Source organism: Eschrichtius robustus, chromosome X (genome assembly GCF_028021215.1).
Source record: "Eschrichtius robustus isolate mEscRob2 chromosome X, mEscRob2.pri, whole genome shotgun sequence".
Lineage (NCBI taxonomy): Eukaryota > Metazoa > Chordata > Mammalia > Artiodactyla > Eschrichtiidae > Eschrichtius > Eschrichtius robustus.
The window spans coordinates 109,413,194-109,432,313 of record NC_090845.1 but is presented as its reverse complement, the minus strand read 5'-3'; the positions used below and the strand labels follow the sequence as shown (position 1 = coordinate 109,432,313).

General features: G+C 40.2%; 1 protein-coding gene across 3 annotated transcripts in view; it reads left to right on the top strand.

Moving 5' to 3' along the window:
- TENM1 (teneurin transmembrane protein 1) overlaps positions 1-19,120 on the top strand; it is a 570,000-nt gene that overhangs the window by 492,605 nt on the left and 58,275 nt on the right. For all 3 annotated transcript variants that reach the window (XM_068532554.1, XM_068532553.1, XM_068532552.1), the window contains one exon: positions 6,352-6,506. In XM_068532554.1, the coding sequence (XP_068388655.1) occupies positions 6,352-6,506 (155 nt within the window). The remainder of the gene's footprint in view (positions 1-6,351; positions 6,507-19,120) is intronic.

The following is a 19,120-nucleotide window of genomic DNA, read 5'->3' as shown; positions in this document are numbered from 1 at the left end:
TCTTCTAAAAAATGACATTAATAATACCTACTTCACAGGGTACTGTGAGGATTAAAAAGAGAAAATGTATGTAAAGAGTCCAGCACAGTGCCTGGAATATCTTAGTATTCTCAGCAAATGAAAATGGTTATTATTTAGTGATAATAGTCAGCCTTAATGGGCTTTTTGTGGTGCTTACCTGGATTTCACACTGGGCTCATCAGAATTTCAACATAGTCCTTCAGATTTCTGCTTACGTGTGACTTATAATCTGAGAAAACACTAGTGACCTTCATTCCCCAGCCCATCCCCCAAGGCTGCTCCCATGGTACCGTGGACTTGCCCCAAACTAGTGCTTATCTCAAGGCACTGTAATTGCCTGGGTATTTCTCCGTCTCCCCCACTGGTTTCTGAGCTTCTCAAGAGCAGTGCCATATCTGTTTTATAGTCTGCAGTCGTCCCAGTGCCTAGCACAGTGCCTGACATATAATAGGTTCAAAATAAATCCTGAATAAATTAATAAGTGAGGACAAAAACAACTTTCCCAGTAAACTTTTAGGAAAATAGTGCTGGTGGAGGTGGGAGAGCTCTTCATTCACTCTGCCTTGCCTGGAAGGCTAAAGCTTTGAGAGGATCAGAAGGAGTGCCCTTACCTGTCTTTCTCTCAATCACAATTCTTGGTCAACTAGCCCACAAATCTCTTGTTCCTCGTGATGTCTCTGAGTGCCTTCTGAGTCTTGAAAGGAAGGACATATTAGTCTGAATGCTTATCATTTTTAATTTGTATTTAAATTCTTTGGAAATTGACCTTTACTGTTAGAATATAGTGTAATTTTTTTTTAATTAAAGAGGTCATCTGATTAAATAACTCACACTATTCACTTGTCCTGTAATGTTACGGTAAGTTTATTAGAGTCTCTTATTTGAGGACTCCTGTTCTCATTGTTAACCACACAGTGAAATCATCTCAGCTGGTCATTAAGCTCTGCTTCCTTCCAACCCTAGTAACACACAGGTATTTGTAATCCCTCCAAATTCTAGAAGCTCCATTTAGTGTCTACCTAGCAAGATAACAGGCTTATTGTACAGAAGTAACTTGGCCCTTTCTGATTTTGGTAGGTAATTATAAGTGGACAGTAGTTAGATCAGTTGGGGAATGGACTTTTCTGCCTAGTGGAGAATTTCCATATAGACCACACATATGATACCAATTTTCTGAGAATTGAAATGCACAGAAACAAAGCAAAAAATTTAAACTCTCTTTGATTTAAAGGGCACTTTATGATCAACTGGCTAATGGCAGCTACACAATTCAGCACACTCAGTATTGGAGATTGAGCTGATGCCATATTGCACTTAGAACATTCTCTGAAAGTTTATTTTAACCATTTACCTCTGTCTCATAAAATTAAAGAGCAGATTGTGGCAGGAAAAAAAAAGAAGAAGCAGTATTTCAGTTTTCTGGTTGCTAGGGCTGTAGATGGAGAGAATTTTATGACTACTTTCCAAAGCTTATATTCTGAAAGAAGGTTCATTTTTAATACAGAAATAATAAAAATGTAGGTGGCCTCAACAGCTGTAATTTTTATAAATTAAATGCAGAGATGCCTTCTGCCAACATTTGAAATTGGCATTCTGCACAGCCAAAAACTCTGATCTTCTCTGTTATCTAATTTGGGATTTTAGCTACTATTTCCAGGCTGTTAACCTCCACATCTGGACTCTCAGTGATACCACGTCAGGTTGCCCCTGCTGCTTCAGTATCGATCAGCAGCATCCTCTTCCCCAACAGGTGATAAATTTATTAGTAACTATCCAGGCTGCCCCAGCTTTAGGCAAATTGTCTTCTTAAGAATTATAGTATTTATTCATTGGAGGATAATAAGACAAGGGAAGACGTCAAATACTTTCGCCCGTTAATTTGCAGCTGTTTCATACAGAGCTATGCTTCACAGAGAAAAGAGCCTGCAGTTCAGATATTATATAATGTCCCCTACTTTGCATAAGACACTGCGAATAATTTTTTTTTTTTACTAGATGCACTTTATTTATGAGCAGGTTCCTCCATAGAAAGAGCTTGTTAGGGCTTAATGCTGATGAATGGAGACAGCACCATTCACACTTCCAGGTTATGGTCTGTCAGTGCTTTCATTATATGCACTAATTTACAAGGATTTATTTATTTTCTCACAAATGTAAAAATGTGCTCCAAGCTAAACATGCTGTCTGGGCATCTGAGAGAAGTGTTTTCCTTGGTCGTTCGTCCCACCTCTATCCCACCCACCCTGCATCACTGCCTAACCTTGTGGTAATCGCACAGATCTATATATTTTTTGCTTGCTCTAAAAATGAATACTGGTTAAAATTTTAAACCCTGGAAGTGAGTCTTTTCAATGCAGTTTAATTCCTTTCTCATTCAAAGACTGTGCCTTCCATTGTGTTTTAAGTGCTAATGAAAACCCTGTCAAGTAAGCACATCAAGGGACGTGACCCTTGGAACAAATTATGCCCACAGCATTGGGTAACAAATTTTGGAAATCTGGGTACAACTATATCAAAATATGAACGTCATATTGAATCTGTAAGATCTTGCTAGCCCCAGATGGCTTTATGTGATCTGAAATCACTCACGTCCCCATCTCTGAAGAATAAAACTTAAAATAGACTGGGCATGTGCCACCTCCTCCCACTCAGTCTAACAAACAGTAATAGATCACACTGCGTCATCAACATCCCTGGGCTATAACGATACTCATTATGGGAGATGACCACCCCCCACTCCCGCTCCCCAGCCAAGTAATGGCAAAAATAATTCTCTTTTTCTTACCCGTGATTTCCAGTTTGGTTTTTAACCTCAGTGAAAATTAAATACCCTTTAAACCTCACCAGCGAAGAGTTTGTAAAACTAGTTGTTTGGGGAATTTGTCTGTGTGTTGGTTGTTTGTTTGGTTGGTTCATTGGTTGGGGTAGGAAAATGAGAGGAAATGAAAATATGTACATATAAAATATGCCTAGATGCATAAATAAAACACCTATCACACAGCCCCTCAAAGCCCTTTCTACTATTTCTTTTTCAACTCCAAACATCAGTATAACCCAATTAAATTTAATTAAAGAATCTCAAAAATTGGAGTATTTTGGAATTTGGACCGCGATAAAAGAAATTGCTACACAAATATATGAAAGGAGAGTATCCTACAAACTGTCAGCCAAATAAGCCCCGAAGGCCAACAGCAAGGATTTAGTAAGCCTCATCTGTGGAGTTCAGCTGACAGGAACAGAGAGAGAGCAGTTCAGTGTTTAGAAGTTCACAAAAATTAAAAGTGGGAAAACCATGTAAGTCCAAGATTATCCTCCCCAGATCAGGCCAAGCTCCACCCTCTGACGGGGGTGAGGAGTGTAGTAGTCAAGGAACAGAACTTGGCACAGTGCCATTCAGTATGCGTTTGGTAAATAATTCATGATTTCATACACTTCAAGCCTGTCTGCTCTCAGCCTTTCTCTCTCCAGATTTGAGTCTTGATCTTTCAGTTCATCCTCTTACGACAGCCAAATTTCCAAGTTCACATTCAGTGATATTGAATACAGAGGTCATAGAAGGTGATCCCAAATCATAGGCCTGCCACACACCAGACCAAATTCTAGGCATTTAAGAAATTGATTTTGCCAAAACACAAAGAAAAATATAAAGCAGAGGTACCCCTTGATTCATCTTCAGTCCAAATATTCTGGAGATGAAAGAAATGTTCCTGTGCCATCATCCTTTGACCTGCCGCGGTCTTAAAAGTCTTTTTAAAAACTTTCTTTAGGGTCTTTATGCCACCAAAAATAATAAAGGGACTTATTGACATGGAATTCCCCTTGTTTGGACATGCTGGTTTCCTTGGAGAACTCACCAAAACGTAGATGACTTTAGAGGCATTCAGGGAAAGTTAAGATGAATCTGGGGCTTCCCTGGTGGTGCAGTGGTTGAGAATCCGCCTGCCAATGCAGGCGACAAGGGTTCGAGCCCTGGTCCCAGAAGATCCCACATGCCGCAGAGAAATTAAGCCCATGCGCCACAACTACTGAGCCTGTGCTCTAGAGCTGGCGAGCCACAACCACTGAGCCCGCGTGCTGCAACTACTGAAGCCCACGCGCCTAGAACCTGTGCTCTGCAACAAGAGAAGCCACCTCAATGAGAAGCCCACGCACCACAACAAATACCTGATGCAGCCAAAAATAAATAAAATAAATAAATTTATTTTAAAAAAGTGAATCTGTAACTTTTATAGAGGTTAAGGATTAATCAAAGTACATCATAAAGTCGAGCCTTAATATTAACCTCCTGCCAATGAATTAGCTCATCTAAAGGCAGTTTATTAAGTTGGGTTTATAAACTGTCTTTAGATGAGTTCACTCTTTGCCAGGAAAATTATTGTGAGTGTGTGTGTGCGTGTGTGTGCGTGCACACATGAGCACTAAGAGGACATGCTGGTTATCACGGATCTTGCTAACTTTAACATACATTCTGAGTTTCACAAGGTCTGAATAAAGGAGAACTAGGAAAAGACTAAATTGTAAACTAATTTTAAAGTAATGCCATGTGGTTGTTTTCAAAGTAGCAAGGGAAGCAGGAGTTGAACCATATGTTCTTTATCAGTGTCTGACACTTTTTAAATGCATTATTTCATCAGATACTTACTACAACCTAGGCATAGAATAACCACCTCATCCTAGATTGTCCAGGACTGTCCCAGGTTTAAAACTGAACCCTGCCTCAGTCCCAGGCAAACCAGGACAGTTGGTCACTTTAGCCAAGTAAAGCAATAAAAGGTGTTCTGAGACCAATTTCCAGCATGGGGAGAACCACCAACAACACCACCAAGCAATTCTACACCAGTTGGGTGTCCTACAATTTCACTTAATTCTGACGCGATCTACCCGTAAATAGTATCAGATCCCACAGGTTAAGGGGTGAGTCCTGCAAGACTGCCTCCCCCCAACACCACTTCACATGCCAATCACAAGTCCAGGTTGTCACCTGTGTTTCTGACAGAACTGCTGTAGATAGGAGGTTCCAACAACTCCCTTCTTGGGTTCCATTATTTTGGTAGAGTGGCTCACCTAACTCAGAGAAACAGTTTACTCACTAGGTAACTGGTTTATTATAAAAGGATGTAACTCAGGAACAGCCAGATGGAAGAGATGCATGGGGCAAGGTATGGGGGAAAGGAGAGGAAGCTTCCAGGCGCTCTCCAGGTGCACCATTCTCCCCAAATCGCCCTGTGTTCACCAACCTGGAAGCTCTCCAAACCCTGTCCTTTTGGGTTTTTAATGGAGGCCTCATAATCATAATTGATTAAATCATTGGCCATTGGCGTTTGAACTCAATCTCCAGCCCGGGTCAGGAGGTGGGACTGAAAGTTCCAATCCTCTAATCACCAGGTTGGTTCTCCTGGCAACCAGCCTATTCTTCGGTGCGGCCAAAGTCACGTCATTAACATAACAAAAGTCACCTTTATCTCTCTCACCACAGGCAATCCCAAGAGTTTTAGGAGCTCTGTGTTAGAAAAGGGAATGGAGGCCAAAATTCTTTATTATAAATCACAATATCACAGGCAGATAATCTTTTCCATATTTTACCGAAGAGGAGGCTGAATCACTCAATCAAAGTCACACATCAGTTGTAAGTGGTGCATTCAGTATTAGAACCCCAGCCTTCTAACTGCTTTTATATATTTTCCAAGAAACAAAACTGTAATTAGCACAGTGTGTAAAACTACTGTGAGAATTTTATTGACTTTTATTTTTTCTAGAAGCTTAACCGTTCCTTTTGTGACACCATAATTTTGCTCTCCAGCTCCCCTCTTAACAGATAATACAGAGAAAAAACTCAGTCCAGTTTATCAGAATTATTACAGACTCTGTTAACTGAGTGTGAACTGATGAAAATAATTTTAATGCTTTCCAAGTCAGTTATTTCTAATGCAACTATGAAAATAAGCAGCGGCCTATGCATCTGCACTCTAAAAGAAGTGTAACATACACTGCCTCCCCTGTCTTTTCCCATTTGTCTTAGAGGGTTGTTTTTTTTTTTCTGTTTGTGGGAGTAAGCAAGTATCAGGGGGGTGGAAATGTAAAACTGGACAACAAAATTATTAGACTGGCTTTCTCTCCGCATATTACATTTTGTCACTTCTTCTCAATACACAGAGGAGTGAATGTGTGTCCAAACAAACCTCTCCCGTTACTGTTCTGTCTGTGCTGAGCAAAATTGAATCCATATGTCTTTAAAATGCCTTTTCATTTCTAGGGCTTCTTTCAAAATACTGATCTTGGTGCAAATGTGGCCCTCTAGACTACTAATGCTCAATTGCTCTTCCCCAACAGGCATCACAGTTGATAGGCATGGATTCATTTACTTTGTGGATGGGACTATGATTCGGAGAATTGATGAGAATGCTGTGATCACAACTGTAATCGGCTCAAACGGTCTGACTTCCACGCAGCCACTGAGCTGTGACTCGGGAATGGACATCACTCAGGTAGGCACCAGTGGTTTTCAAGCGCTATCACCATTTGGCATCATGGAAATGGATAACAATTTTCTCATACAGAAATTAGGTAGAAAGGAAGCCTGGCGTATCCATTATAACACCAGATAGCAGAAGTTTCTCTTTATGTAAGTTACTTTTCTCCTCCTCAGAAAAACTCAGTTGAGAGGAAAGAGTAAACTAGGATGGGAGTAACACTGGGTGGGATGTTGGCGTGAACATTAAAGTCTCTCAGATTTGAATCAATTAGAGGGTAAGGCCAATTTCACTTGTTGACTATGGTCCAAGATATGTAATTTTATTATTTTTGAATAATACAATAACTCACATTTGGAAGAGTACTGACTACTAAAGTCTGGAAATCTTTTTTAATGAATATATGAGCATGACTTATTATTCATGTCTATGTAAATAGCTATTTCTAGGGCGTTTTTTTGTTTGTTTTTGTGGGGTTTTTTTTTTTTTGAAGTAAAAGCAACATTCCCTCTGAGATCTATTTTACATGTATTTAGGAAAGCCTTTTGCCAGTGAGAATAAAAGGGAAAATTCAGTGTAGTTCTGAGTTCAAAATTCTGAGTTCAAAATTCTGATTTTACCAGAATTATGCAAAATCAAGATTAGGCATGTAGAGATTACAGAGCATAGAGCACAGTCCCAGCACCTTGTGGATGACTTTCTTAGTTTGCAGACACAAGCAGTTGGTATGTTCAGTGAGGGAAACAGACTAGACAGTCATCAAAGGGACTTACAAACTAACATTCCATGAATCTGTGACTCTGATGACGTAGATTATTTGTCTTTTCAAATGAATCGCAGTAGAAGTTGAGAGTTTTAGAATTGGTTAGTGTATCAGAGAGGATGGTTTTGACTGCAAGTAGTAAGACACTTAACTAAAAGTGATTTGAACAATAAGGCTTCATTAATTCACATAGTGAGATGGCCAGAAGTAGGCAAAGATGCCGGCAGATTTCCTTCTGGTGTCACATTGGCCAGAAGTGAGTCACTGGCAAAGGGGAAATGGGATCTCCAAAATGGATTCAGACCCTCTGGAACTGGGTCAACCTCCCTGAGCAGATTGCTACCTAATTCTAGAACCCAAATCAGGGTTCTCTTAGCAAGGAATGAAGGATTGCTATTCAGTAGGCAACCAGCAATATTCTCCACAGTTAGGGTGCCCCTGCCTCACCCCAGAACCTCAGAAAATAGTCAAATAGAGTCAACTACAAAAATAAAATAGGAATTGGAAGGCCTGGAAAACTGACAAAATGAATGAACCCTCTTTAAGAGAGATAAGAGTGGATCCGGCTATCAAGTCCTAGAGCAGCCTAACTTTCCACGATGCAAAGTCCTGCGGGAGGCAAGCAAAAGCAGCATTATTTATGGCAGTGAGGAAGGGCGTGAATGTGTTTATATGGAGGAGGGGGACGAAAGAGAGAAGATGCACATATATGATTCACTTGTGGGATAGTTTTAACTTAAAATAGAACACTTAGTATTGCAGTCAGTCAGCTCTAAACAATTTATCTGTTTCTGTGTGGAAAGTTATGCTGAAAAGAGAATTCTTTGTCTAAATAGAGCAAACATAGGCTCCTCATCACTGTGAGAAGGGTTCTTTTTCACACGACACCTCGCAAGCCATAATTGCCACCGTAAAAGCTACCTCATCCCTTTCAGGTTGGCATGTAGAGTGCAGCCCACTGAACAGGAGACAGAGTCACAGTTTCTCTATGGCATTTCATTCCAAGCCTCAGTTTCCCTGACAGTAGCCCCCTTCCCTTTTCCTTACACAACATCAGCTTGAGAAAAACAGTCGTTTTTTGGGGGGGAGTGGGGAGGAGATGGAGAGTTAAGTGGGGTGGGTCAGGGTACATGTTAGAAACCAGCAGGACAGCCTGGGAGAGAAATCAGGCTTCATGTCCAAATTATCTGGCTTCTCTCTCCGCTGCTGTCCATCCCTTCGTGTTGTGTGCTTCAATCACCCTAAAGAGTATCTAGCATTTGTCCTCTTAGGCCGGCACAGGACAATGAGGCTGGACTGATGTCTACTTCAGTGTCCAGAGTATGACCTTCCACTTTTATTAGGAGCCTGCTTCTCGTGGCCCCAATCCTTCAGACTGGAACTTCTTCTGCTGGTCCAAGTCCCCTTCCCTACCCTCCTTACACCTCACCTCTTCCACGGGACCCTTCCCTAATGCTTCTAATCCTCTCTGTGGTCTCATTCCCTTCCTGGAATTTAATATCACAATGTTTAATATATAATCCGCTCTCTGTCGCCAAACTATGTATCCAACGAGTTTCCCACTGTACCTTCTTTGGACATGCATAGTAAGTGCTCAGCAGGCATAGTTAACATATATACCAATATGAAAAAGACACTATGGTACAAAGAATATGAAGGAGTTAAGTGCGGACAATGTGGTGAAGGACCTTATAAGCATGATGGAGTTCCAGTTTTATCCAGTGGACATTGGGGAGCCAATGAGAGCATTAAGCAGGAAAATGCATTTTTAAAATAGTCTTAAGCATGGAAATTCATTTTTAAAGGAGCATTCTAGCTGTAGTATAGAGAATCAAGTGGAGGGAAACAGTATTAGAGGCAGGGAGACCACTTAAGAGGCAGTCAAAGCAATACAGGTGTGACAGGGACAAAACATCAATAAATAAATGATTAGTCCCTTTTCAAGAAACTTCAGTGCAAATTAAATTGCTTTCCAATTTTTTTTTTTTGGCTGTTCAGGTGATATTTCTTTGAGATACAACTCTGTGATGACCCTGACCGTGAAGCTGCTCAGTTTCACGCAGGTTACATAGGCACGCAATGATAACGGCCAAACCTAAAGTATCAGCAGTGTGGATTAAGAAAGCTAGACAGATTAGTGAAATACTGGAGCTACAGTCAAAGAACTTGCTGACTGACAGTTTTGGAATTAAGGAAGTATGTGTATGGTGGTACCATTCACTGAGATAAAAATACAAGAAGAGGAGAAGCAGGTTTGGGTGAGGGTTGGGTGAAGGGTTTATTTGGGGGCAAACTGAGTTTGAGGTGCCATTGTGTGTTCAGGTAAATACATCTGGCAGGCAATTGGATATCAAGGCCTAAAATGGAGATGAGATTTGGGATTATCAGTTTTATCCCATGGTAATGGCAAATAGGGAAGTGGGTGAGATCTTCCAGGGAGGGTACACAAGCAGAGAAAAAGAGAAGGCTTCAGACCAAACTCCAACGATAACAATATTCAAGAGAAGGATGAGGAATAGGAACCCACAAAAAGGAGACTGAGATGAAGAGACCTGACAAGTAGGAAGAAAACCAGGAATGCATGTGGTCCAAAAACGCAAGGGAAGCAAGCTTTTCAAAAGGAAGGGAACGGTTAATATCAGATGCTGCTTAGAGGTCACGTAAAATAAGGTGTGTTTTTGTTGTTGTTGTTGTTTTAAGAAGCCATTTGGTTGGACAGCATTCGTGACTCTGATAAGAGTGCCTTTGGTACAGTGCAGTTTAATTGGAGTTGGACTGCAGTGGTAGAGTGGGAGGTGAGGAAATGAAGACAGTGAAAATAGATCACTCTTTTGAGATGTTTGGCTGGGAAGCGGGAGGATCTGGCATTGAAGCAAATCAGCACCCAGGTGCGGCACAGGTGGACAAAAGCTGGAAGACACCAAAGGAAATGCTCTGGGTCAAAGTGTCTACCGCGAGGAAGCCAGCGTGTGGCACAGCTTCCCAGATGCTCAGCCTCTATGGACAGAGTTTCCACTGTCTGTTTAGACAATGGTGGCAGATTGGGGACTTGGGTTTCCCATGACTTTACTTAAGAACACGGGCTGTCTTGAGCTGGAAGGGAGAAAGCTGAGTAGGGAGCTTCATAACACCTTCCAAGAGGAAAGCCCCAGTTGTTTATAGTAGTACTTACAGTGATCCAGCTGAGCTTCCACAGTGCTCAGTTTTATATTTCAGTAAATCAAAATATATTGATGGGTGAGGGTAGAGACAAATGTCTAAATGAGAGCGCACAGATTCTGCTGACAGGCACAGGCAAGAGAAAAAACAGAGGCCTGTGCTGCAGCATGAAGATTTGAATCAGACCTCATGAAGAGCTTACTGATTCTAAGACAATGTGGCATTATCAAAAGGTCTGATAGAATCCCCACCGTTTGAAACTTTTAAAGCAAATGTGGATAGCAGTAATCTATGAATGCTTGGAATACAGGCCTCTCTGGAATCAGGAAGATGGATCGACTGTTTTCTCAAGGTCCCTTACAACATCATGAAGGTTTCTCTATAGAAATATAACCCAACTGCTAAAGTTCCTTGTTACTCTCCCTACATTTCAAAACCAAAAGGTCCTGGGCATTCCCTGGCTGTCCAGTGGTTAGGACTCGGCGCTTCCACTGCCTGGGGGGTCTGGGTTCTATCCCTGGTCGGGAATCTAAGATCCCACCAAAAAAATAAAAATAAAAGGTCCCCAACATGGGAAGGCCCAGTAATGCTAGCATAGTATAATACCTTTGGAAACTGGGACGTGATGCCTTTGTTTTCTGTTCTTTTCTGAGGCAAACCTGAGCCCCTGGGAAGAACCAATTCTCAAAAGCGTGCCCTAATCCTCAGCAGATTATGAATATTCTCCTTCTGTTAATTCTAATAATAACTGCTACTACTTATTGAGAGCTTACTATGTGCCAGGAACTATGCTAAACATCTTACTCACACTGTTCCATTTTATCTCCACTACCCAACCACCCTTGAGAGAAGAAACCACCCTCCCCATCTACAGAGAAGAAAACTGGTAGTCAGAAGGATTATGTATTGTGCTATGACCATAGAGTTATTAAGTGATACAACCAAGAGTTGAGCAAAAACTTTCTGACTCCCAGTGTGCAGTTTTCCCACTTCTGCATTTTCAATGACAACTGGAGATGACCAAACATAATTGTATTTAGTGGGTGACAAATGTCATTTGGTTGAGGAATATGCTGTTTATTCACAGAATGTGTGTTTAGTGGCACTTAGGAAAGAGTTTAGTAAAATCTAATCATCTCAAGAAATGAAATTTGCTTTGACAATAAAATCAGCCATTTGTTCAAAATCAGTATCTTTTTTTGATTTACTGAAATGTGAAACTGAACTCTCGGTATAAACTCTGAAGCATAACTGCCCATTGTAAGCACTGCTATAAACAACCAGGCCTTTCACTTCAGGAGATGAGTTGATTATGAAGAGACTGGGCTCTTTATTTCCATTGCTGCTTTTGAATCATCTTGCTCTGGTAACTCACTTCCATCTCGTGCCTGACTAGAATGGAATTGGGAGTTAGACCAAGTCTCTTGGTGTGCTAGCAAACTTGAGAGTTGATTTACTCCTTGGAGCCAGCCTAGTGCTCTCCCCAATATCAGCCCAATAGCAGATACACAAGCAACATGGACCTCTTGTATGCAGATAATCCTGTTGACCCACTGTCCATAATGTGCACACTTTGAGGTGTTTGTGTGAGTATCCAATACTACCCTTCCCAGCCTTGTGTCACCTATGGACGTGATGAATGCCTTCTATGTCTTCATCCATGATAAAATTGACGGATAGATAGGCCAAGATGAAATTGTGGCACCACTAGTGTAGTCATCTCTTACATTGTGAATCCATCTGTTTGAACTATCACCTATGGGTTGTGATTCATAGTGGATCAGGAAAGCAATATGATGGCCTATGACCAGTTTTCAAGAAAAATGAAATAGAACAACAAAAAAAATCAGAGTGCATCATATGTGGTAAGGGTAAATAAGTATTATTTCATGAAACTTTTATTTCAATTGTATATCCTGAATAATGGTCTAAAATATAATTCTTACTGAGGGTCACAGTCAAAACAAGCTTGAAAGCCACTACACTCACCTATACTTTCCCTAACTTATCCACAAAGGTATCATGAGAAACCTTACCAAGTTGGTAACTCTGTTTAAAAGAAAATAAGAATCCCTTGACATAATTTGTTTCCAGCCATAGTATCTATAAACACCATTTCCTCATCTAAGAACTAAAAAGCAACTGCTTAATAACCCATTCCAAGACCTTTCCTAAATCAACATCAGGTTCCCTCCTTACAGTTTGTGGGGCACATCTTCGGATTCTTCTTGAGGTCAGGCCTATGTTTAACCACCTCTAATCGTCCAACACATCTTCTACGGCCCAGTATTTCTCAGTAATTGTAAAAATTGGTTCTAAAAACTCGTTTGCAATTCTCTAAGAGGTAATTCTTTCTGTCCAGGAAACTTGAACTCAGTTTAAAGAAGTTTGGTGCTATTTTACAGTCCCTTCACCCATTTTGGACTTTAGTAACTTTTACTCAATGTTCTTTGTGGTCATTCTGTTTAACAAAGGAAACAAAACTTTCCTCCCTCTCATCCATCTGCATTATACCACCTGCCCCAGGCCGCGGACCTTTGCCTTCACTGATAGTCTTCAGGTCTCTACGTGCCTGAAGAAAAGCTCTTTTCTATTGTTCTTTAAATTTTTTGCAAGTCTCAGATACCCTAACCACAACTGGATAGAAGGAGAAATATTAGCCTCCTCTTTGAAATCTACATGTCAATTCAATTTTATACAAGTGGATTCAGCATTTCCTGTTGTTTTGAAAAACTACATATAATAACATTCATGCATGAAAAGTTACAGCAATCCAGGGAGAACAAAGAAAAGAAACAGTAGTTTTAGTACAGAAAAGGCACCTTCTTTTCCCCTTTTTAAACTCTTGCCTAATGTGCCTCATCATCTCTTCCTCTCTCCCCTGCCAACCTTTTCATTTCTACAGAATGTCCTCCATCACCCTGAGTGATACGGATGATACGGAAACTCAAGTTCTTCAGGGGTTACTTGCCTTTCTTTGTGCACTTCCATCACTCTCCCATGTGCACACGAAAAGAGAACAGAATTAGATCTTTGGAATGAAGGCCATTACAAGTGAAATTCCCTGCAGGGACAGACTTCTGAATTTTGTGAAGCTCTGTAGGGAATCAAGAAAATATGAATTATAATAAGTTTGCTTGAATAAAGGGGTTTCCCGGGGAGAAAAAAAAAAAAAGAAAGTTTATTTTAAAAGTTCTTGGCAGCAGAGATGAAAATCTCACCACCTCCACCCCCTCCACCACACCCTCCCAATGCCTCAGTGACTATGGAACCTATCTCACTGTCACAGCAAAGAAACGGTCTGTTGCCACACTCCAGATAATTCAGACCAAGGGATGTGCGGTGGAAGGAAGGAGTGACTTGCCGGTAAATGGCAAGACAGGGAAGATGTAAGCAAGTTATCTGAGATATCTGTAAACACCTCTATCAGGAGCCAGCAATGGCAGTGGGCAGCAGGGACAGCTAGGTGGAAGTAAAAAAGAGGTGACAAAAAGGATAAGAGAAGTTTAGGGAGTGGAGAATGGCTCAAAGAGCAGATTAATGAGGCCCAGGAAGTAGTAAAATGAAACTAAAAAAGTTATTTGACAGCCCTTGTGCCAACCATTTACTTCATCCTATTTGGCTGGTTAGTTTAAACAACTAAATCAACCACTTTTTTTTTTTTTTGGCCTCGCCTTGCGGCACGGGGGATCTTAGCTCCCCAACCAGGGATCGAACCCACACGCCCTGCAGTGGAAGTGCAGAGTCTTAATCACTGGACTACCAGGGAAGTCCCTGAATCAACCACTTCTATAGTGACCACCAAATAATGAATTGGATGGTATTAAAACATATCAGGAGAAAGAAAATCTGGTACATACAACCAATGGAATATTATATAGCCTTTAAAAAGAAGGAAACCTTGTCACATCCTACAACATGGATGAAACTTGAGGAAATGCAAAGTGAGATAGACTGGTCAAAAAAAGACATATACTGTATGAGTCCACTCATATGCAGTGTCTAAAGTAGTCAAAATCATAGAAACAGAAAGTAGCAAGGTAGATACCAAGGGGAATGGAGAGAGAGAATTAATGTTTAATGGGTATAGAGTGTCATTACTGGAAGATGAAAAAGCTCTAGAGATCTGTTGCCCAACAATGTGAATATACTTAACACAACTGAACTGCACACTTAAACAAGGTTAAGATGGTAAAAATGTTATGCGTGGCTTTTTTTTTTTTTACAATAATAATGATAAACTCATACCGACCAAACCTCCAATGGATTTTCTCACTTTCTTTCCCTATTCTCATGCCTGGGCAGCATTAGTAGTGCAGCAGTCTTGCTGCTCGGCAGCTGGTTGTTGCAGCAGTCCAGATATAAGCATCCTAAGGCAGGAATGTTCTGCTCTATTCATTTGAGCCACGTGCACTCTGTCAACCCACATCAGTCACAGCCAGTCCCTCCCGCGGATCCAAAGGCTCATGAACGTAAAAATGGGGGAGGGGGAAGTGCTACTCTCTAAGGTAAAGAGGAAGCTTAGTCTACACCAACCGTGGCAGGAAAGCGCTGCTAACTTAGCCACGCTCTTCTCAAAGAGCTCAAAATATCGATAACCTTAAATGTGAAAGTACTTAAATTAGGGAGTGATGACAATTGACTAAAAATGAGCAAACTTCCTGTCAGACACGTTTATAAGCCTGGAACAATTATTCACTTCTTCAGGAGTACTAAGGCATATTTTAGTTCTCTGGACAATTTCCTAATCACCCACTTCCCTTTGACTAAGGTAGCATGTCTAGTAGAAAGAACATAGCCAGTCCTGGGTGTGAGTCCAGATTCTGCGATTTATTAGCAGTGCAACCTCAGGCAAGTTACTTAAAGTCTCTGTGTCTGAGCTTCCTCAACAATAGAAAGTGGGATAAAAGCCCATACTGTCTCCTAAGGCTATTGTGATAAACAAGAAAACAAATATGAAAGACCTTTGTTTTCTGAAAAGCACCTGCAACTGTAAATTGTTGGTGTTAATCAGAAGTGAAGAGAGAGGTCATATGGCATTACATGTAACCTTAGCTTTTGTTTTCCTTTGCCCCACCAGTTAGGTGAGTGGCATGTGGAAGGAAGGTTTCACAAACCTTCAGCTATATAGCAATCAAATTGTACTGTCACACAGCATGAGATGGCAGTTAATGTTGTTCAGACTCTGGTTTGACAACAGCACCAAGAACCATAAAGAAAGTTGACTTTAGGAGTCCCTAGTGACTCTCCACATTACTCACCTGTAAAGGAGTGATCCATTAGCGTTTATGGCTGAAAATTACAAAATAGCACTAAATAAACAATGCTTCTAGTTGCCATATCTAGACTTGAGGAAAAGAACATCTATTTTTGAATCATTTATTCTATTCTCCTCTGAAATATGGCAATTTTTTTTTCAATATTTTATTCTATTTTTAACTTTTTTTTAACATCTTTATTGGAGTATAATTCCTTTACAATGGTGTGTTAGTTTCTGCTTTATAACAAAGTGAATCAGCTATACATATACATATATCCCCATATATCCTCTCTCTTGTGTCTCCCTCCCATCCTCCCTATCCCAACCCTCTAGGTGGTCACAAACCACCTAGCTAGTCTCCCTGTGCTATGTGGCTACTTCCCACTAGCTATCTATTTTACATTTGGTAGTGTATATATGTCCATGCCACTCTCTCACTTCGTCCCAGCTTACCCTTCCCCCTCCCAGTGTCCTCAAGTCCATTCTCCGTGTCTGCGTCTTTATTCCTGTCCTGCCCCTAGGTTCATCAGAACCATTTTTTTTTTTTTAGATTCCATATATATGTGTTAGCATACGGTATTTATTTTTCTCTTTCTGACTTACTTCACTCTGTATGAGAGACTCTAGGTCCATCCACCTCACTACAAATAACTCAATTTCGTTTCTTTTTATGGCTGAGTAATATTCCATTCTATATATGTGCCACATCTTCTTTATCCATTCATCTGTCGATGGACACTTAGGTTGCTTCCATGTCCTGGCTATTGTAAATAGAGCTGCAGTGAACATTGTGGCACATGACTCTTTTTGAATTATGGCTTTCTCAGGGTATAAGCCCAGTAGTGGGATTGCTGGGTGGTATGGCAGTTCTATTTTTACTTTTTTAAGGAACCTCCATACTGTTCTCCATAGTGGCTGTATCAATTTACATTCCCACCAACAGTGCAAGAGGGTTCCCTTTTCTCCACACCATCTCCAGCATTGATTGTTTGTAGATTTTTTGATGATGGCCATTCTGACTGGTGTGAGGTGACACCTCATTGTAGTTTTGATTTGCATTTCTCTAATGGCTAATGACGTTGAGAATCCTTTCATGTGTTTGTTGGCAATCTGTATATCTTCTTTGGAGAAATGTCTATTTAGGTCTTCTGCCCATTTTTGGATTGGGTTGTTTGTTTTTTTGATATTGAGCTGCATGAGCTGCTTGTAAATGTTGGAGATTAATCCTTTGTCCGTTGCTTCATTGGCAAATATTTTCTCCCATTCTGAGGGTTGTCTTTTCGTCTTGTTTATGGTTTCCTTTGCTGTGCAAAAGCTTTTAAGTTTCATTAGGTCCCATTTGTTTATTTTTGTTTTTATTTCCATTTCTCTAGGAGGTGGGTCAAAAAGGATCTTGCTGTGATTTATGTCATAGAGGCTTCTGCCTATGTTTTCCTCTAAGAGTTTGATAGTGTCTGGCCTTACATTTAGGTCTTTAGTCCATTTTGAGTTTATTTTTGTGTACGGTGTTAGGGAGTGTTCTAATTTCATTCTTTTACATGTAGCTGTCCAGTTTTCCCAGCACCACTTTTTGAAGAGGCTGTCTCTTCTCCATTGTATAGTCTTGCCTCCTTTATCAAAAAGAAGGTGACCATATGTGTGTGGGTTTATCTCTGGGCTTTCTATCCTGTTCCATTGATCTCTATTTCTGTTTTTGTGCCAGTACCATACTGTCTTGATTACTGTAGCTTTGTAGTATAGTCTGAAGTCAGGGAGCCTGATTCCTCCAGCTCCGTTTTACTTTCTCAAGATTGCTTTGGCTATTCGGGGTCTTTTGTGTTTCCATACAAACTGTGAAATTTTTTGTTCTAGTTCTGTGAAAAATGCCAGTGGTAGTTTGATAGGGATTGCACTGAATCTGTAGATTGCTTTGGGTAGTAGGGTCATTTTCACAATGTTGATTCTTCCAATCCAAGAACATGGTATATCTCTCCATATGTTTCTATCATCTTTAATTTCTTTCATCAGTGTCTTACAGTTTTCTGCATACAGGTCTTTTGTCTCCTTAGGTAAGTTTATTCCTAGGTATTTTATTCTCTTTGTTGCAATGGTAAATGGGAGTGTTTCCTTAATTTCTCTTTCAGATTTTTCATCATTAGTGTATAGGAATGCAAGAGATGTCTGTGCATTAATTTTGTATCTTGCTACTTTACCAAATTCATTGATTAGCTCTAGTAGTTTTCTGATAGCATCTTTAGGATTCTCTATGTATAGTATCATGTCATCTGCAAACAGTGACAGCTTTACTTCTTCTTTTCCAATTTGGATTCCTTTTATTTCCTTTTCTTCTCTTATTGCTGTGGCTAAAACTTCTAAAACTATGCTGAATAATAGTGGTGAGAGTGGACAACCTTCTCTTGTTCCTGATCTTAGAGGAAATGGTTTCACTTTTTCACCATTGAGGATGATGTTGGCTGTGGCTTTGTCATATATGGCCTTTATTATGTTGAGGTAAGTTCCCTCTGTGCCTGCTTTCTGGAGGGTTTTTATCATAATTGGTTGTTGAATTTTGTCAAAAGCTTTTTCTGCATCTATTGAGATGATCATATGGTTTTTCTCCTTCAATTTGTTAATACGGCGTATCACATTGATTCATTTGTGTATACTGAAGAATCCTTGCATTCCTGGGATAAACCCCACTTGATCATGCTGTATGATCCTTTTAATGTGCTGTTGCATTCTGTTTGCTAGTATTTTGTTGAGTATTTTTGTATCTATGTTCATCAGTGATATTGGCCTGTAGTTGTCTTTCTTTGTGACATCTTTGTCTGGTTTTGGTATCAGGGTGATGGTGGCCTCATAGAATGAGTTTGGGAGTGTTCCTCCCTCTGATACATTTTGGAAGAGTTTGAGAAGGATAGGTGTTAGCTCTTCTCTAAATGTTTGACAGAATTTGCGTGTGAAGCCATCTCATCCTGGGCTTTTGTTTGTTGGAAGATTTTTAATCACAGTCTCAATTTCAGTGCTTGTGATTGGTCTGTTTATATTTTCTGTTTCTTCCTGGTTCAGTCTCAGAAGGTTGTGCTTTTCGAAGAATTTGTCCATTTCTTCCAGGTTGTCCATTTTATTGGCATAGAGTTGCTTGTAGTAATCTCTCATGATCCTTTGTATTTCTGCAGTGTCAGTTGTTACTTCTCCTTTTTCATTTCTAATTCTATTGATTTGAGTCTTCTCCCTTTTTTTCTTGATGAGTCTGGCTAATGGTTTATCACTTTTGTTTATCTTCTCAAAGAACCAGCTTTAGTTTTATTGATCTTTGCTATTGTTTCCTTCATTTCTTTTTCATTTATTTCTGATCTGATCTTTATGATTTCTTTCCTTCTGCTAACTTTGGCGTTTTTTTGTTCTTCTTTCTCTAATTGCTTTAGGTGTAAGGTTAGGTTGTTTATTTGAGGTGTTTCTTGTTTC